Source organism: Phlebotomus papatasi, chromosome 4, assembly GCF_024763615.1.
Source record: "Phlebotomus papatasi isolate M1 chromosome 4, Ppap_2.1, whole genome shotgun sequence".
In the NCBI taxonomy this organism is placed as follows: Eukaryota; Metazoa; Arthropoda; class Insecta; order Diptera; family Psychodidae; genus Phlebotomus; species Phlebotomus papatasi.
The window spans coordinates 3,873,724-3,895,574 of NC_077225.1; the positions used below are offsets into that span (position 1 = coordinate 3,873,724).

General features: G+C 38.3%; 1 protein-coding gene across 1 annotated transcript; it reads right to left on the reverse strand.

The window, feature by feature from the left end:
- Positions 1–5,043: 5,043 nt before the first annotated feature.
- LOC129808549 (uncharacterized) lies at positions 5,044–7,548 on the reverse strand. Its single transcript, XM_055858328.1, has 4 exons — positions 7,544–7,548; positions 5,980–7,462; positions 5,516–5,868; positions 5,044–5,422 (listed from the first exon to the last, which is right to left on the reverse strand). The coding sequence occupies exons 1-4, from the start codon at positions 7,546–7,548 to the stop codon at positions 5,044–5,046; spliced, it is 2,220 nt and encodes a 739-aa protein (XP_055714303.1).
- Positions 7,549–21,851: the final 14,303 nt, after the last annotated feature.

Here is a 21,851-nt window from a genome sequence, read left to right on the forward strand (position 1 = left end):
CATCCACAAGATGACCATCCCTAGAATTGTACTGGACAGGGACTCTTCTTCTTCTTCTTCATTTTTTCTCCAGAACTGTTCGGATTTTGGGTTCATCCACATGATGACCATCCCCAGAATTGTTCTGGACAGGGATTCTTCTTCTTCATTTTTCCTCCAGAGCTGTTCGGATTATGGGTTCATCCACAGGATGACCATCCCCAGAATTGTTCTGGACAGGGAGTCTTCTTCTTCTTCTTCATTTTTTCTCCAGAACTGTTCGGATTCTTGGTTCATCCACATGATGACCATCCCCAGAATTGTTCTGGACAGGGATTCTTCTTCTTCATTATTCCTCCAGAGCTGTTCGGATTATGGGTTCATCCACAGGATGTCCATGCCCAGAATTGTTCTGGCCAGGGATTCTTCTTGTTCTTCTTCATTTTTTCTCCAGAACTGTTCGGATTCTTGGTTCATCCACAGGCTGACCAGCCCCAGAATTGTTCTGGCCAGGGATTCTTCCTCTTCTTCTTCATTTTTCTTCCAGAACTGTTCGGATTATGGGTTCATCCACAGGATGACCATCCCCAGAATTGTTCTGGACAGGGATTCATCTACTTCTTCTTCATTTTTTCTCCAGAACTGTTCGGATTCTGGGTTCATCCACATGATGACCATCCCCAGAATTGTTCTGGACAGGGATTCTTCTTCTTCATTTTTCCTCCAGAACTGTTTGGATTCTGGATTCATCCACAAGATGACCAACCCCAGAATTGTTCTGGACAAGGATTCTTCTTCTTCTTCTCTATTTTTCCTCCAGAACTGCTCGGATTATGGGTTCATCCACAGAATGACCATCCCCAGAATTGTTCTGGCCAGAGATTCTTCTTCTTCTTCTTCCCTATTTTTCCTCCAGAGCTGTTCGGATTCTGGGTTCATCGACATGATGACCATCCCCAGAATTGTTCTGGCCAGGGATTCTTCTACTTCTTCTTCATTTTTTCTCCAGAACTCTTCGGATTATGGGTTCATCCACAGAATGACCATCCTCAGAATTGTTCTGGACAGGGATTCTTCTTCTTCATTTTTCCTCCAGAACTGTTCGGATTCTGGGTTCATCCACAGAATGACCATCCCCAGAATTGTTCTGGCCAGGGATTCTTCTTGTTCTTCTTCATTTTTTCTTCAGAACTGTTCGGATTCTGGGTTCATCCACAGGATAACCATCCCCAGAATTGTTCTAGACAGGGATTCTTCTTCTTCTTCTCTATTTTCCTCCAGGGCTGTTCGGATTATGGGTTTATCCACAGGATGACCATCCCCAGAATTGTTCTGGCCAGGGATTCTTCTACTTCTTCTTCATTTTTTCTCCAGAACTCTTCGGATTATGGGTTCATCCACAGAATGACCATCCTCAGAATTGTTCTGGACAGGGATTCTTCTTCTTCATTTTTCCTCCAGAACTGTTCGGATTCTGGGTTCATCCACAGAATGACCATCCCCAGAATTGTTCTGGCCAGGGATTCCTCTTGTTCTTCTTCATTTTTTCTCCAGAACTGTTCGGATTCTGGGTTCATCCACAGGATAACCATCCCCAGAATTGTTCTAGACAGGGATTCTTCTTCTTCTTCTCTATTTTTCCTCCAGAGCTGTTCGGATTATGGGTTTATCCACAGGATGACCATCCCCAGAATTGTTCTGGACAGGGATTCTTCTACTTCTTCTTCATTTTTTCTCCAGAACTCTTCGGATTATGGGTTCATCCACAGAATGACCATCCTCAGAATTGTTCTGGACAGGGATTCTTCTTCTTCATTTTTCCTCCAGAACTGTTCGGATTCTGGGTTCATCCACAGAATGACCATCCCCAGAATTGTTCTGGACAAGGATTCTTCTTCTTCTTCTCTATTTTTACTCCAGAACTGCTCGGATTATGGGTTCATCCACAGAATGACCATCCCCAGAATTGTTCTGGCCAGAGATTCTTCTTCTTCTTCTTCCCTATTTTTCTTCCAGAGCTGTTCGTATTACGGGTTCATCCACAGGATGACCATCCCCAGAATTGTTCTGGACAGGGATTCTTCTTCTTCATTTTTTCTCCAGAAAGGTTCGGATTCTTGGTTCATCCACAAGATGACCAGCCCCAGAATTGTTCTGGACATGGATTCTTCTTCTTCTTCTCTATTTTTTCTGCAGAACTGCTCGGATTATGGGTTCATCCACAGAATGACCATCCCCAGAATTGTTCTGGACAGGGATTCTTCTTCTTCTTCTTCATTTTTTCTCCAGAACTGTTCGGATTCTGGGTTCATCCACATGATGACCATCCCCAGAATTGTTCTGGACAGGGATTCTTCTTCTTCATTTTTCCTCCAGAACGGTTCGGATTCTTGGTTCATCCACAAGATGACCAGCCCCAGAATTGATCTGGACAGGGATTCTTCCTCTTCTTCTTCATTTTTTCTCCAGAACTGTTCGGATTCTGGGTTCATCCACAGGATGACTATCCCCAGAATTATTGTGGCCAGGGATTCTTCTTGTTCTTCTTCATTTTTCTTCCAGAACTGTTCGGATTCTGGGTTCATCCACTTGATGACCATCCCCAGAATTGTTCTGAACAGAGATTCTTCTTCTTTTTCTCTATTTTTCCTCCAGAGCTTTTCGGATTATGGGTTCATCCACAGGACGACCATCCCCAGAATTGTTCTGGCCAGAGACTCTTCTTGTTCTTCATTTTTCTTCCAGAACTGTTCGGATTCTGGGTTCATCCACAGAATGATCATCCCCAGAATTGTTCTGGACAAGGATTCTTCTTCCTCATTTTTCCTCCAGAACTGTTCGGATTCTGGGTTCATCCACAGAATGATCATCCCCAGAATTATTCTGGCCAGGGATTCTTCTTGTTCTTCTTCATTTTTCTTCCAGAACTGTTCGGATTCTTGGTTCATCCACAAGTTGACCAGCCCCAGAATTGTTCTGGACAGGGATTCTTCTTGTTCTTTTTCATTTTTCTTCCAGAACTGTTCGGATTATGGGTTCATCCACAGTATGACCATCCCCAGAATTGTTCTGGACGGAGATTCTTCTTCTTCTTCTTCATTTTATCTCTAGAACTGTTCGGATTCTTGGTTCATCCACAGGATGACCAGCCCCAGAATTGTTCTGTACAGGGATTCTTCTACTTCTTCTTCATTTTTTCTCCAGAACTGTTCGGATTCTGGGTTCATCCACATGATGACCATCCCCAGAATTGTTCTGGACAGGGATTCTTCTTCTTCATTTTTCCTCCAGAACTGTTCGGATTATGGGTTCAGCCTCATGATGACCATCCCCAGAATTGTTCTGGCCAGGGATTCTTCTTGTTCTTCTTCATTTTTTCTCCAGAACTGTTCGGATTCTTGGTTCGTCCACAGGATGACCATCCCAGAATTGTTCTAGACAGGGATTCTTCTTCTTCTCCTCTATTTTTTCACCAGAGCTGTTCCGATTCTTGGTTCATCCACAGGATGACCATCCCCAGAATTGTTCTGGACAGGGATTCTTCTCCTTCTTCTTCAGTTTTCCTACAGAACTGTTCGGATTCTTGGTTCATCCACATGATGACCATCCCCAGAATTGTTCTGTCCAGAGATTCTTCTTCTTCTTCACTATTTTTCCTCCAGAGCTGTTCGGATTCTTGGTTCATCCACAGGATGACCATCCCCAGAATTGTTCTGGCCAGAGATTCTTTTTGTTCTTCATTTTTCTTCCAGAACTGTTCGGATTCTGGGTTCATCCACAGAATGATCATCCCCAGAATTGTTCTGGACAGGGATTCTTCTTCCTCATTTTTCCTCCAGAACTGTTCGGATTCTGGGTTCATCCACAGAATGATCATCACCAGAATTGTTCTGGCCAGGGATTCTTGTTGTTCTTCTTCATTTTTTCTCCAGATCTGTTCGGATTCTTGGTTCATCCACAGGACGATCATCCCCAGAATTGTTCTGGCCAAGGAATCTCCTTCTTCTTCTCTAATTTTTCGACAGAACTGTTCGGATTCTGGGTTCATCCACAGAATGATCATCCCCAGAATTGTTCTGGACAGGGATTCTTCTTCCTCATTTTTCCTCCAGAACTGTTCGGATTCTGGGTTCATCCACAGAATGATCATCACCAGAATTGTTCTGGCCAGGGATTCTTGTTGTTCTTCTTCATTTTTTCTCCAGATCTGTTCGGATTCTTGGTTCATCCACAGGACGATCATCCCCAGAATTGTTCTGGCCAAGGAATCTCCTTCTTCTTCTCTAATTTTTCGCCAGAACTGTTCGGATTCTGGGTTCATCTACAGGATGACCATCCTTGGAATTGTTCTGGAGAAGGATTCTTCTTGTTCTTTTTCATTTTTCTTCCAGAACTGTTCGGATTCTGGGTTCATCCACAGGATGACCATCCCCAGAGTTGCTCTGGCCAGGGATTCTTCTTGTTCTTCTTCAGTCTTCTTCCAGAACTGTCCGGATTCTTGATCTATCTACATGATCACTGTGTCTAGCGTTGTACTGGATAGGGTATTCTCTTCCTCTGCGTCTCGCATCCAGAAATGATCAGTTCTGAGCCCAACCACATGGTGGCTATCTCTGGAATTTTTTACATATGCTTCTTTTCTTTAAATTATATTGAAAATTTCATGAAATTTTGGAAATTTTGAGAATTTTTATGAAATTTTTCAGAAACACCCAAACCATATGAAAGGTCGAAAAAACTTATTCAATATGAATTGAAATTTTCATGAAATTTTCAGAAAGTTTTCATTCAATATGTGACTTTCCTTTTGTGATCACTTAATATAAAAACTAACATAAATCATAAGAGCAGCGTTAATATGATTTTTGGAGATTTTGGAAATTTTCGTGAATTTTTTCTGAATACCCGAACAAATTGTAAACTCGAAAAATCTCGTTCAATATGAATTCAACTTTTCATGAATTTTTCCAGAGTTATTTGAAAAATTCAATTCAATTCAATTCAATTTATTTAATAGACTTAGGACAAACTGTCCTCTGAACAAAATTGGCCCTATACAATTGGTTAGGACGAGTTGTGAATGGAGGCCACATGACTCAAGATAAGCCCCCTCTTTCGCTCCCTAGGCAAGGCATTCCAGAGAATGACACCCTCCACAAATATGGAGTTGCGAAATTTACGACTCCCTGAACCAGGCACACGGAGACACGAAGACCTGGAAGATGATCCAGCAACCACAAGCTCCGTAAGGTACCGCGGCCTACCAGTCGAAAGAATCCTGGAAATGAAATCCACCACACGGGTATCGAGATAACCGGGTAGTGGAAGACCGAGTATGGAATCACCATATGCGGACACATGATCATATTTGCGAAGTCCGAAGACATAGCGCAGACATGAATTAAATGCAAGTCTCAGACGACTGTGTTCCTCAGCATGTGCTCTGAAGAACAACTCGCACCCTTAGGTGAAAAATGGCACAATAAGTGCTCTAACCAGAAGCAATCTGGTTTCTCGGAGTGTAAAAGTTTGGTACCGTCGTAAAGTTCTCAAAGTGAGAAAAACCTTGCGGCAAATCTCAGCTACGTGATCCGACCAAGTCAGTGTGTCATTAAATATGACACCTAGATTTTTCACCTTGGAGGAGAGTGGAATCTCTTCATCCGAAAGGAAAAGTTGAAAGGAGATTGGGTTTCTTCCTCTTGAGTGCACCAGAAGTGCCTGCGACTTTCTCGCATTCAGGACCAGACCATTATTGTCGGCCCAGTGTGAGATCCTCTCCAAATCATCATTCACAGCATCCAACGCGTGAGATGAATTTAATGGATCGCCAGAGCAGTAAATCTGAAGATCGTGTGCATACAAATGGTACCCACAATATCTGAGAACCTGCGGGAGATCATTAATGAAAAGAGAGAAAAGAATAGGTCCAAAAATGATACCCTGGGGAACGCCGCGAGTAAGATCGAGGGCAGACGAGGTTGAATGACCAGACCTTACAAATTGAGATCTAGATGCAAGGTAGGATTGTATAAGACGGACGGACACCGTAGAGAAACCGAAGAGTCCCTGAAGCTTGTTACAGAGAAGGGAGTGTGAAATGCTATCAAAATCCTTAGAGAAGTCCAAAAGGACCAGAACGCTAAACATGGCTCTATCCAAAGCCCAAGCAATATCATGATTGATTCTAAGGAGAGCCGAGACAGTACTGTGATTCTTTCGAAAATCAGACTGAAATTCACACAGGAGGTTGTTACGTTCCAGATGTGCAGTCATCTGATCCAGAAGGATGATCTCGAGGGGCTTTGACAGCGCAGGCAGGATAGTAATTGGCCTGAAGTCAGAAACAGCGGAGGGCGCAGAAACTTTAGGGATGGGAACCACCACAGCTCTTTTCCAAGAAAGTGGGAAAGGAGAAGATGTGATGGCAAAATTGACGAGATCTGTCAGACATGGAAGTATGACTGGAAGAATCAAGCGGATGAAATCGAGAGAGATTCCATCAACCCCAACTGCAGAAGATTTGACTCGCTGTATAGCCGAAAGGACTACGTGTGAGAGCACGCACTGAAAATTAAATTCAATCACCGGAGTATCTGTAAAAAGATGAGGAGGATAAGGGCAATCTTGACGCGGAGTGGCTGAGCAGAAAAATGAATTAAGCGCATTAGGATCAGCTTCAGCTGAGTGTGAAGTCCTCTTTAGACCAAGACGGCCCAAGTTGCGCCACAATACCGCAGGATCCTGCGATGGGTTCAGCTGACCGTGATAGTAATTGGACTTCGCATCGCGAATCAAAGTTTTCACTTTGTTACGAAGAACTTTAAAAGCAGACCAGTGAGAAGACTGACCGGAGCTCCTCCACTCCCTGTAGGCCCTATCGCGATCCTGAATCGCCCTCAGAATGCATGGACGCATCCAAGGGGTCCTGGGATTACGCAACAGTACCCTTCTGAAGGAAACATGGGACTCAAACAAAGAGCCCAAGAGACCACTCAGCAACTCGGCCCGATCATTGACCGACGGCAAGAGATTAACAGACTGCCAATCTATAGCAGCAGCTGCCCGAAGTAGGGAATCAGTGTCAACTCGCTTGAGATCTCTCATAAAACGGTAACGGTTTGACTTGTCTACCTTTGGCATACTGAAGGAGAACTCAATCAAATCATGATCAGAAACACCCGGAAGAGCCTGCTGACCATAAGACCGGAGCAACTGATGACAATCATCAAGCAGTAGCGCCAAATCAAGCAAGGAGCGACCACGAGTCGCAGAGAAGGGTATGTGGCTGAGGGAGAAAATACGAAAGGTAGAGAGTAAATCTGTACATAGGCGACTTGGCTCGAGAAGATTAACATTGAAATCTCCCAGAATAAAGTAGCAACCAAAAGGTGCGAGAAGATTAACATTGAAATCTCCCAGAATAAAGTAGCAACCAAAAGGTGCAAGAAGATCAAATAATTCAACAAGTGGTTCAGCAGATCTAACGGGAGGCGGAAGTTAGCAAACGCAAATAATGAATGCGAAGGAAGAGTTCGAATGGGAGACAGTCAGGGATAGGTACTCCATTGATCCCATTTGACCAGAAGAATTAACTGATGCCACAAAATTGTCCGAGATATATATAGCGACTCCACCACCCCTCCCAGACCTCCTAATCGAGCAGGATCAATCAAAATGTATTAAAATTTGGCAAAAAATCATTTTAATATTCGTCTAAACCAAAGACTGGTATACCTCATGAAAAAAAAAACTTCAAACCCCGTGGACAGTGGAGCCGAAAGTAAATATTTTAAAGTGTCTCAGATAAAATTAAGCATCTATACACCTACGTTCTAAAGTAGATTAAACAGCCGAATGTGTATAGGTGTGACCTGGTTATGTATCGGTGTTTCTGTCGCAATTACTCCAGTAGAATCGCAGTTCTGCGGCGATCCGGAATGATCGAAAAAGTAGAAAAACGAATCTGGGGATTTTTTCTTGTATTTCGCTCGCTTCGCATCAGGGGTGAAATGATGACTTTGGCTATCGCTAGTATCGATTCGACACTATCGAATCTCTAGTATCGTTAGATCCAAATGATGAGATGAAATGAGTGTCGGCTCTTTCCACATTGTCGACTCGTTATTGTGACACTTTGCGACAGTGCAACATAACCTCACTCTCGCTTGTTTTGATTTTGCAATCGAAGTTCTTTCAGTGATTTAATTGATTTTAAGTTAACAAAATGAACATAGAAATTACCTTTAATGGAAAGTGTGGAATTGGGAAAGCTCAACATTCATTTTGAGCAAAAAGACGCAAGAATTGTGGGCTGAAAACGAATCTTTGGAGCTTCCGGAAGATGTGTAAGCAAAGAATTTTCATTTATATAAAAATCTATCTATTTACTTTACACATATCTTTTTTATTTGCCTTAGATTCTAACAAATTAACTGACTCTCGAGGATTTGCTGCACTGCTTCTATTGAGGAAATGGTTCCAGGAATTTCAGGAATGATGGCCTTCTTTGCTCAATCAGTGCATGTATTCTTGTTGGATTGTGATGTTTTATAGTTGTCCAGGCACAGCTGAAACTCCGAAGAACGTTGACAAATCTGTGGTCATCTTCAAGAACTAACGAGTTCCTGCTGGATAAATTTCATTTAACCACAAGAAATCCATGAAAACTTGTGCGTCCACTTTCTGAATAGTTTCTCAAACATTGCAACTTTAATTACCAAGTACAGCTACTTCATAGGATGAGGCTTTCCTGGTGGGTGCAAGCATAATTGTGTGTTTGGTTAAACACAATCAACACAATACAATTTCCCCATTCAATTTGGCTAAGATTATTCCATCAATTCCATATTTTATGATGAGCCAAAGATGAATAAAATGTCCCGCAAACTATATTACTACTAACAACATTTAATAAAGATAAATTAAAAGTATAAAAAAAGTAATTACTTACTAGAAAAATGCAAAATATTCACTATATTGCACTTCAAGGGTACAAATCGACTGCTCTAGAGGTGTCGATAAATTAGTGGCGAGAATTATCGACAGTAGCGACAAAAAATGTAAGTCATCATCTCGATCGCCCATAATCGACACTCGACACTAGCGATGGGACAATTCGAGAGAGTTATCATTTCAACCCAGGTTTAGTAGAAGAGTATCTTATTTTGAATCAATTACACTATGCAACACGGTTTTTGTCTCAGAAGTCTCACTCGGTACTTTTGATAGAGTCGAGTCTCCTGATTAAGAATATGGTTTTGGTTTTGCACAATCACGTCACAATTATTTTTATTAATTCTTTTATATTTTTTCTGCTTTGCCTTACATTATCCTTTATATCACAGGTTCTAGCGAACAGAATTTAAAAAGTGTGGGTCCATTGGAAAGGTCATTAATTGTGCTTCAATTTTGAACCTTACAAAAAACTTTGTAAAACCACTCCTTCAGTGTGTAAAATTGAAGTTTCACTAAGAATTACCGAAAAAATGGTCTTTGAGTGAGGTTGTAAAAAATTGTATAAAATAAACTAAACAAAATAATAAAAATCCATTGACACCAGACGATAGGCACCATTTAGGACTACAATTTTGTTCATAGAAGACATCGCGCTATAATCACTCTAAATGCCTCATTTGTTGGTTTTTGTCATTTTCCAAAAATATGAAATACCTATTTTAGAGCAAATTCCCTAAAGATAACTGATAAAATATCTTTTAGAACTTACGTGAAACATACCTAAATGTTGATATTCTTCTTTAAATTGATCGGGGGACCATCAACATAATTTTCATTTCTATCCCCAATCAACATTCAGCCGCAAGAAAAATCCCCTAAACTCCTTTTGGGATGCTCTTTTATTATAAGTAGAAAAAGTATCAGCGGACATTTCGCGAACATATTTCAATGACTTTAGATCGTACTTTCACTTAAAATTAACCTCTACTAGAAATAGTATTAGATGGATGGATAGAAATAAACAGAAACAAAATTTCTATTCTTAAAAGGTAAACTGAGAGCTTCGTATTGAGGGTTGATTTGGGATGTAAATGAAAATTATGTTGATGGTCCCCCGATCAATTTAAAGAAGAATCTCAACTTTTAGGTATGTTTCACGTAAGTTTTAAAAGATATTTTCTCAGTTATCTTTAGGGAATTTGCTCTAAAATAGATATTTCATATTTTCGGAAAATGACAAAAACCAACAAATGAGGCATTTAGAATGATTATAGCGCGATGTCTTCTATGAACAAAATTGTAGTCCTGAGTGTTGCCTATCGCCTAGTGTCAATGGATTTTTAATATTTTGTTTAGTTTATTTTATACAAATTTTTAAAACCTCACTTTAAGACCATTTTTTCTGTAATTCTTAGAAAAACTCCAATTTTACACACTGAAGGAGTGGTTTTACAAAGTTTTTTGTAATGTTCAAAATTGAAGCACAATTAATGAACTTTCCAACAGACCTACACTTTTTAAATTCTGTTCGCTAGAACCTGTGATATAAAGGATAATGTAAGGCAAAGCAGAAAAAATATAAAAGTATTAAAAAAAAAATTGTGCCGTGATTGAGCAAAACCAAAACCATATTCTTAATCAGGAGACTCGACTCTATCAAACGTACCATGTGAGACCTCTGAGACAGAAAAAAGTTGTCAATTTGTTGCATAGTGTAATTGATTCAAAATAAGATACTCTTTTACTAAACCTGATGCGAAGCGAACGAAATACGAGAAAAAATCCCCAGATTCGTTTTTCTACGTTTTCGATCATTCTGGATCGCCGCAGAACTGCGATTCTACTGGAGTAATTGCGACAGGAACACCGATATATAACCAGATAACACCGATACACATTCGGCTGTCCAATCTCCTTTACAACTTAGGTGTACAGGGTGAAAGGAACGTCTATTAACACTTTAAGAACTCGTGTCACCACCTATTGACACCCTACTCTGTACCATTTGGGATATGAAATTTGAACATATCTGTTTATAGTAAAAGGTATATTACAGAAAAAACGTTATATTACTTATAATTTACAAGAAACATTCAATAATTTTCAACATTTTGACAAAAGTATCAATAGGGGTTAACTGTGCAACAGAAGTTCATCGGACCCTAGATGTTTAATTTTATCTGCGACATTTTACAATATTTACTTTCGGCTCCACTGTCTACGGGGTATGAAGTGTTTTTTAATTAGGTATACTTGTCCTTGGCATAGACGAATATTAGAATAATTTTTTGCCAAAATGGTCATCATGTAGACGAACCCAGAATCCGAACAGTTCTGGAAGAAAAATGAATAAGAAGGAGAAGAAGAATCCCTGTCCAGAACTATTCTGGGGATGGTCATCCTGTGGATGAACCCAGAATCCAAACAGCTCTGGAAGGAAAATGAAGAATTTTCGATAAAATTCGGTCAATTCAAAGTTGATATAATATAAATGCTCGGATTTTTGACCTGGTTCAGATTTATTCAATTGTATTCACGTCGTCTGTGAATACAATTGAATAAATCTGAACCAGGTCAAAAATCCATGCATTTATATTATATCGAAAATGAAGAAGAAGAAGAAGAACTCCTGGCCAGAATAATTCTGGAGATGGTCATCCTTTGTATGAACCCAGAATCCGAACAGTTCTGGAAGAAAAATGAAGAAGAAGAAGAAGAATCCCTGTCCAGAACAATTCTGCGGATGGCCATCCTGTGGATTAACCACGAATCCGAACAATTCTGGAAGAAAAATGAAGAAGAAGAAGACGAATCCCTGGCCAGAACAATTCTGGGGATGATCATCCTGTGGATGAACCAAGAATCCGAACAGTTCTGGAAGAAAAATGAAGAAGAGGAAGAAGAATCCCTGTCCAGAACAATTCTGGAGATGGTCGTCCTGTGGATGAACCAATAATCCGAGCAGTTCTGGAGGAAAAATAGAGAAGAAAAAGAAGAATCCCTGGCCAGAACAATTCTGGGGATGATCATCCTGTGGATGAACCCAAAATCCGAACAGTTCTGGAAGAAAAATGAAGAAGAAGACGAAAAATCCCTGTCCAGAACAATTCTGGTGATGATCTTCCTGTGGATGAACTCAGAATCCGAACAGTTTCGGACAAAAAATAGATAAGAAAAAGAATCCCTGTCCAGAACAATTCTGGGGATGATCATCATGTGGATGAACCCGGTCTCCGAACAGTTCTGGAAGAAAAAATAGAGGATAAGAACAAGAAGAATCCCAGTCAAGAACAATTCTGGGGATGATCATCCTGCGGATGAACCCAGAATCCGAACAGTTCTGGAAGAAAAATGAAGAAGAAGAAGAAGAATCCCAGTCCGGAACAATTCTGGGGATGGTCATCATATGGATGAACCCAGATTCCGAACAGTTCTGGAAGAAAAATGAAGAAGAAGAAGAAGAAGAAGAAGAATCCCCGGCCAGTACAATACTTTGAATGATCATCCTGTGGATGAACCCAGAATCCGAACAGTTCTGGAAGAAAAATGAAGAAGAAGAAGAAGAAGAATCCCTGGCCAGAACAATTCTGGGGATGGTTATCCTGTGGATGAACCCAGAATCCGAACAATTCTGGCAGAAAAATGAAGAAGAACAAGAAGAATACCTGACCAGAACAATTCTGGGGATGGTCATCCTGTGGATGGAGCCAGAATCCGAACAGTTCTGGAAGAAAAATGAAGAAGAAGAAAAATCTCTGGCCAGCACAATTCTGGGGATGGTCATCCTGTGGATGAACCCAGAATCCGAACAGTTCTGGAAGAAAAATAAAGAAGAAGAAGAATCCGTGGCCAGAACAATTCTGGGGATGGTCATCCTGAGGATGAACCCAGAATCCGAACAGTTCTGGAGGAAAAATGAAGAAGAAGAAGAAGAAGAATCCCTGTCCAGAACAATTCTGGGGATGATCATCCTGTGGATGAACCCAGAATCCGAACAGTTCTGGAAGAAAAATGAAGAAGAACAAAAAGAATCCCAGTCCAGAACAATTCTGGGATGGTCATCATGTGGATGAACACAGATCCCGAACAGTTCTGGAGGAAATATAGAGAAGAAGAAGAATCTCCGGCCAGAACTATTCCTTGAATGATCATGCTGTGGATGAACCCAGAATCCAAACAGTTCTGGAAGAAAAATGAAGAAGAAGAAGAAGAAGAATCCCTGTCCAGAACAATTCTGGGGATGGTCATCATGTGGATGAACCCAGAATCTGAACAGTTCTGGAGAAAAAATGAAAAAGAAGAAGAAGTATCCCTGTCCAGAACAATTCTGGGGATGGTCATCCTGTGGATGAACCCATAATCCGAACAGCTCTCGAGGAAAAATGAAGAAGAAGAATCCCTGTCCAGAACAATTCTGGGGATGGTCATCCTGTGGATGAACCCATAATCCGAACAGCTCTCGAGGAAAAATGAAGAAGAAGAATCCCTGTCCAGAACAATTCTGGGGATGGTCATCATGTGGATGAACCCATAATCCGAGCAGTTCTGGAAGAAAAATGAAGAAGAAGAAGAAGAATCCCTGGCCAGAACAATTCTGGGGATGGTCATCATGTGGATGAACCCAGAATCCGAACAGTTCTGGAGAAAATATAGAGAAGAAGAAGAAGAATCCCTGTCCAGAACAATTCTGGGGATGGTCATCCTGTGGATGAACCCATAATCCGAACAGCTCTCGAGGAAAAATGAAGAAAAAGAATCCCTGTCCAGAACAATTCTGGGGATGGTCATCATGTGGATGAACCCAGAATCCGAACAGTTCTGGAGAAAAAATGAAGAAGAAGAAGAAGAATCCCTGTCCAGAACAATTCTGGGGATGGTCATCCTGTGGATGAACCCATAATCCGAACAGCTCTCGAGGAAAAATGAAGAAGAAGAATCCCTGTCCAGAACAATTCTGGGGATGGTCATCATGTGGATGAACCCATAATCCGAGCAGTTCTGGAGGAAAAATAGAGAAGAAGAAGAAGAATCCTTGTCCAGAACAATTCTGGGGATGGTCATCTTGTGGATGAACCCAGAATCCGAACAGTTCTGGAGGAAAAATGAAGAAGAAGAAGAAGAAGAATCCCTGTCCAGAACAATTCTGGGGATGATCATCCTGTGGATGAACCCAGAATCCGAACAGTTCTGGAAGAAAAATGAAGAAGAAGAAGAAGAATCCCTGGCCAGAACAATTCTGGGGATGGTCGTCCTGTGGATGAACCCAGAATCCGAACAGTTCTTTAAGAAAAATAAAGAAGAAGAAGAATCCCTGGCCAGAACAATTCTGGGGATAGTCATCCTGTGGATGAACCCAGAATCCGAACAGTTATGGAGGAAAAATGAAGAAGAAGAAGAAGAATCTCTGTCCAGAACAATTCTGGGGATGATCATCCTGTGGATGAACCCAGAATCCGAACAGTTCTGGAAGAAAAATGAAAAAGAAGAGGAAGAATCCCTGGCCAGAACAATTCTGGGCATGGTCGTCCTGTGGATAAACCCAGAATCCGAACATTTCTAGAGAAAATATAGAGAAGAAGAAGAAGAATCCGTGGCCAGAACAATTCTGGGGATGGTCATCCTGTGGATGAACCCAGAATCCGAACATTTCTAGAGAAAATATAGAGAAGAAGAAGAAGAATCCGTGGCCAGAACAATTCTGGGGATGGTCATCCTGTGGATAAACCCAGAATCCGAACTGTTCGCGCTTTTTCAAAATAACGCACGAGAGAATTCAAAAGAGAGCATTTAAAAGTGAGCGAAAGAAGTGCAGGCAACATTCTGTTATCAAACTACATCATTGAATTGAGAAAAATCATTAAATAACAGAATCTCCCGGTCTTTTTTGTGTGATCTCCACTTTTGGCTACTAATGAGACGAGTGAACATTTCCTTGTGGCAAGTTACAATTAAAATTAAAAATTTGTGCAAAATTTGTTAGTTAGGGTGTTAAGAAGTTGTGTAGATAGAAACCAAGTGGAATTGAAGTAGGAAATAGATTAAAAAATTTGGGAAATACAAGTTGGTGAAGGAAAAAATAGGACTTTTCTTTCCACCTCGTGGTCACCTCGTGGATTGAGCACATCTTTGGTGCAAAGAACAGAGAGAAAAAAGTTTTCCTCGCTTAGAGCCGAATAAACTAATCTCTCTGTACTTACATGTAACAATCATTCTCAAGATTTATCACCATTCATCCACAAGAGACCAGACACTCATACAAATTTATCTTTACCAATTGATACATGTTAGAATAACTCACGAGAATCACTCCCAATCATTCACGGACATTCATGCATGCTTGAACACTTTTACAGGTGAATATTTCCCCCGTCCCACTAACTAAGAAGCAATTAAATTCAAATTTGATAAAAACAAAATAAAAAATATTTTAAATCAATCGAAAATTTCAATTAAACGACAAATTCTTTCAAATTAATAAAATCTTATAAAATTTTAGTACATGGGTAATTGATAACCTGAAGGAAATTTAGTTTCATTTTGAAAATACTTCCTTTCTACAAAAACCGTTTGATAATCACACACACATTCTCAAACAAAGACAGAAAGAAGTCTCCATCACCTACAAAAAAATTAATTTGAAAAACAATTTTGAAATTCGTAAACGGTAATTTCGACGCAAAGAAAATAATACTATGGATAAAACTCCTAATGATTTAATTAAAAATTCTGAACGAAGGAATCAGTTAAGGAATTCTAAAAGATAATTTATGAAATCTTATAACAAAACAAATTTTCTGAGAATGTCTTTCGCTAAGGACATAATTATATTAACTTTTTTATACAATTCAATCTCTAAAATTTATTGTTTTTCCAAACTATTTGCGTATTTAAGTTTAAGTAGTATACATTGCGCACGATTCAAAACAAAAACAAACCAAAATGTAAACAAACTGTGTCTCTGCAAGGTGCTCAGTGATGACATCATACCACTGACGGAGTTCAATGACCTTTGTATGTGACGTCACCCTTGAATCATGACCTCACCTAACATTTTTTATGACGCAACGTCTTTTGATGACGCCACACTTTCTGATGACGTAATTTTGGACGTTTCATTTCTGATGACGTGCTATTTTTGATGACGCATTATTTTTGTAATTTAATGAATTCTGTAAATTAATGTCCGAATGCCATCTACTATTCATATTTAGAATTTTTTTCTCGGCGCCATCTCTTCTTTTATTTATTTAATTTTTTCCTAACCCCTTTGATCACTTCATTTTTTCTCCCTTTATAATGTACATGAAAAAGATTTGCCCTGACATGGTCTCGATCTCGGGACCTTACGATTGAGAGACACGTACGCTACCACTAAGCTATTTGGGAATATACAAACTCTTGATCAAAGGTGCTTCCTATGCATTCTTATCTGTCTACTCGTGGAATAACCGAAATATGATCTCCTATATTGCGAGCGGGATAAGTGTGAAGTGGTGTGAGGAAACTAACCCTCTAACAGTGTTTTCTTTGATATGCGAAAAAACAGTTGTAAAACAATGTTTTCTAGGATAATTATGATCCAATAAAGTCGAAAAAACCATCGATTCTTCATTATCTCTTTTAGTTTAGGTACTAGGTGAGAAAATATAAAAATTTTTTGAAACTGTTTTTTGCTTCTAAAATTCACATTTTTACTTTTTTCATTTTTTTTAAAATAAAATACACAAATTAGAACGACATATCTTCCAGTAAAAATTAATTTACTTTAATCAGATAACTGTAAATCGGTATTTTTATGGAAATGCGTTTGCTTGCACAAATATTTTTTGTTGATTTTCTCTGACCTGTCACACAAAACTGGGGATAGCAACTAAACGAAGAGTCAAAAACGACTTCAAACTTTCAAAAGATGTTAGCAAGATTACTACCGAGAACACTGTAGCACTTTTAAATAAATAAAAACTTTGTAATCGCTGTAAATGTGATTTTTGTGAAGACCGCCTGGAGGCGGTCTTTCCTGTTAGAAGGTTAACAGAAGAACTGAAAATGTATGATAGTCCGGGCTTATCTTTTACCGTCAAATCGTCGGTTCCGAAGAAGACTATTGTAAGGCTAAAATTCAACTTTTCAGGAGAGAGGTTTAAAGTTTGACAGCTAAAATTTATTTTTATTAATTTCACTGGAATTAATATACTTTTAGCTTCTGAAACTATTGTATCATACTTACGCATTGAATATCTTCTGGTTAACGCTACTTTTAACTTATTTACACTAAAATTGTGGACTAAAAACTCGATAATTGGGCAGGCTGATTTTCAGTTTTTTTCTTGTAACATTTTCAGGAATATCTTGATCAATATAAAATTTTGTGGGGATGTAGGTCTAAGGTTTCTGCATCCAATGATACCATCTTTTTATACTACTGTAAATAGACTTACAATAAGTCTTCTTCGGAACCGACGAAATTTTCGAGCTGAATATTCTCGAGGATCAGTCTGTGCCTATTTTCGCATTACAATTGGGGGGGGGGAGGGGATTTTATAAAAGCATGCTACCACTTAAGCTATTTATGAAAATATATAAACAATTGGTTGGAGACACTTCATATGCATTCATATGTGCAAGAAAATGACCGTAATATGATCTTCTGTGTGGCGCGTGTTCATTGCATCTAAAGAAGTGGGCAATGGAAAAAATGTCAATGAATGCATTTTTGATTTGTAACGTGAATGATTCACTTTTTTTAATTTGGAGTAAACTGAAGTTGGAATGTGAAATGTGTTATTTTTTTATGATCTTTTTGGATAAAGAAATGTGACAACCCTCTCATCAAAATCCAGAAAAAGTGTACAATTTTAAGAAAATATATTATACTTACAGACTATTTTTTAAGAGCCCATTGATTGTTTATTTGTAGGTAGAGAATAGTACAATCTTAAAGGAAACTTCCAAGTATTTTTTTGCATTACCAACCTCCCAAAAAAGTAAACAATTCAACATAAAATCAAGCAACCAATTTATAATGAACTCCAAAAACATGTAGAAAAAACCATATAAATCTCATTTAATTTTATTTATTTCTTAATATATAGTGTCTACACTAATCTTCATCAAGAAATGGATGAAATAAATTTGATCTATGCATCTGGGGGGGGGGGGGGGTACTCCATTTTTCTCTCCTGTCTTTTATGTATCATCTAGAATTAAAAAAAGAAACAATGTCTTTCTTTAAAATTGTTCTAAAATATTGTTTTTCTTTGGTCAATAGCATGAATTTTCTTTTATTTTATGGCCTCTACACACTATTGGAAATTTCTTTAAAAAAAATGCCTTTTTAAGGAAAATTTCTTCTATCCTTGTAGGTGGAAATGTCAGATTTTTTTTTTTTTTAAAAAGGCAATTTTTTACGATAATTGCTTATAATGTGGAGACAGTATTAAAGTGCAGAAATTATATTTATCTTACCTTTGAATTAGCCGAAATAAATTTTGTTGATCCTCTTTCTTGGAGGATTTTCCTGGCAAAATGGACAAGCCTCCACTCTGATGCCGCACGCCTCACATGTTACAGCATGTCCACAATGCAGAAATATAACCTCCACCGACGCAGAGTAGCATACTTTGCAGAGGAGATTTCTTTCTGCTTCGCAGGGTTGATTCTGCTGACCCTCACAGAGGAAAAGGATGCGATTCAAAAGAGGAAGTGATTCATCCTCTATACTGGAGCATGTTAAAATATTTTTTAACAATTCCATCTTCTGTGAGGGTGATAAAATTGGCCCTTCCACCAACTTCTTAAATATCTCCACCTGAAGCAGAGGTATCTCACAGCGATTAAGTAGACTTATCAGATGCCCTGTTGTCTTATTCGCGATGATTAAGTATATCATCTGAGCGTCACTTTTGTCACTGGCAAACAATCGTGCTAAGTATTCCCGATTTTCTGTCATTTTTTAAAAATTAATTACGCATTCTCAACTAACTTTTTAACAATGAATGTCACTTGAACGCAACAATCTATTTAAATACTTCAATATGACTATTTTTTAGGTATGAATTCCTAAATCAACAATAACAAAAGTGTAAGATTTCAGTTTTTTTTTTATAAATCGCATAGAAAATGAGAGAATGATTGATTCAATATTCATATTATCAGCATATTCTCAAATAATCCGTGAGAAAAGCATTACTTAGAAGCAGATTTTTAACGCATTTCCATTCCTCATTCCTGATGAAGAGAAAATATGGAAAAAGCTAAGCATGCGCTTTTATCGCGCGTGGCTCAGCTAAGCATAAATGGGGTGGGGAGGGGAGGGGGGGCAAACAAACACTTTTGGAAAGATGGACATACTGACATTAATGACAAAATATTATTTGGAATATGTAGAAAATCAATTATTGAGTTTTTTCTGCATAATACTTTCATATTGAATGGTTATCTTCTTCTCCCTTTATCTCCGAGTGACGCTTGAGGAATTCTAATTACAAAGAACTTCCTGGGCTCCCACCAAAATGAGGACAATTCAAAATTAAACAAAACAACCAATTAAAGTAAATTCATTTTCCTGAAGATATTTTTACTTATTTCTTAGTAATAACATAACAATTACATATTTCGTAATAACATACGACTAGAGACAATAATAGATATATGATTAAAATCTTATAAAATACATATTTTGGTAATAAAATTGTTATATCAAACAAATCTAAGTAACTCTAAAATAAAATTAAGATTTATAATAGTAAGAAAAATTATCAACTTAATAAATAATATTTAAGATTTTGAAATGTAAAATTTTAATAACCAAAAGGTAATGAATCGAAATTATTGAAGTCAAAACACGGTAAAGACCTTTAAGAAATCTCCTCTATTTCCTCCTCTTACAACGTTTCGGAGATGGGTTGTCTCCTTCCTCAGGTCTACAATTTGTTATTTGGACAATTTTTAAAAATATTTTCTTTTTCACTTTCAAATAAAAATACAAACTTACATGGGTAGGTATGGGGAAGATTTTGTCAAGGTACAATTAGCACTACACAATACATGCACTTGGACTTGGACCCGTGGTGGCAAGATTTCAACTTTTGCGATACCATCATACATTAAAATTTCCTCTGGAATCACAAAAGACTTTAATATTGTAGGGTGGCCTACAAAATATTTCGAATACTTGTTCGCCCAGGGATATAATGACGTAAAGTCATAATAATAAATCCGATCGCCTGGGCGACATTTGTAATGAAGTCTAAAGACTTCTGTTCGACCACCGTACACTGCACTCCGAGGATCAAACCCTCCATCAAGGACATCAGGGTGATTTTCAACTGCTTCTGCAAGTTTTGGATCGCTGTTTAAAGTCTTTCGAAATTCGCATTCCCACACAGTAACTAATTTGTACCCAAGTCTTTCAATTCTACGCCATCGATTCAGTGTTTTTTCATAACGATTTTGAATGGTATCCTTTGGGTCATTAGAACACACGTATTCCCTATTAAAAATGCATGTGTGACCGTGGTAATAACAACCCTCAAAACTGTAAACAGTGTTTGAGGACTCATCAAAACCATCAGCAACAAGTCGCGAGTTTTTTAACCTAACTTCATATTGTATGTCGCATTTTGTCGTCATTTTTAAAAAATACCAGCCATTTTAATCCGATTCTGCTTTGCATATTAATAAATGTTGAACTGTAATTGTTTTTAGGAGTAATAGCAAGAGTATTTGGTACCAAATAATTCTTCCTATACACCTTCATTACAGCATCAGCAATAGTAACTGTCTGCAAAAAAGGATTAATGCCAGTAGTTTCAAGGAATGTCGACATGAAGTTAATGCACCCTACAGTTAAGATTTTAACATCTTGAGTGCAATACCGGACTAGTTCTTCACGATTGTTAAATGTGTCATTCTTATGGGAATCATACCATTCTAAAAACCTTTGGTACCTTTCGCCCGACATTGAATCGATGGCGTAGGCTTCAATAGACGGATATTTTCCTACATAGTTTTTGTTTGCCTCCGTATTAAACTTGTAGGGATTATTCACCCTTTTCACAAGATGGCAAACCGAAACTCGAGGAAAATTTAGACAACGCGAAAAAGATAAAACTGAGAGAATCCAAAAATATTATATCGCGAATTTTGATTGTTAAAATTTTGCATCCCGATATAATCGGGGAAAGTTTCTCATCCCTTTTACAGAGTTCCTCTAAAATAAATTGTGCGTCATAACTTTTTGCGTTATGAGCAATTACTGCAATTGGATAGGGACGGAAACATAAAACAAAGTCAAGAAATCTAGACACGCAGCTTTGATTATCAGAATTTTCAAAAACTTGAAAGCCTTGAGCACAATTGTTGCAATCTGTGGACTGATCTGAAGATTTGTAACAGAGATGGCAAACTTCTTTGGCTACACAAAGATTAGCTCTGTGGTTTGAAAACCCATTCTCCGCATCAATAAACTCAGATTCGAAATCGTAAAAAATTAAGCCAAAATGTTGTAGAGATTTTAGTTTGTACGGCTGAATAAAACAATAATGAGGGGTGGTTACTTTTTTGTAACAAATCTCGCATTTTTGGCTGTAACATTTATGAGGTTCTTTTGTTTCAAAAACATGGGAACAGTTTTGACAAATTTTAATTTTTTGACAAACTCCTGTTTTGATATGATTTTTGTAGCAGGAATTACCCCTGAATCGCCTGTTGCAAGATGAACATTCCACAAGATCTTTTGTGGATTTACATGGCGGATTACAATGGCAAAATTTACATACCACCGTACATCTATGTTCATTATTATATAATAACTCACATAATCCACATTGATGATTATATCTAAAAAACCCTTTAACACTTTTAATACAAAAGAAATGCAGCTCATTTTTATTGTAAAATATGTTGATAGTTTT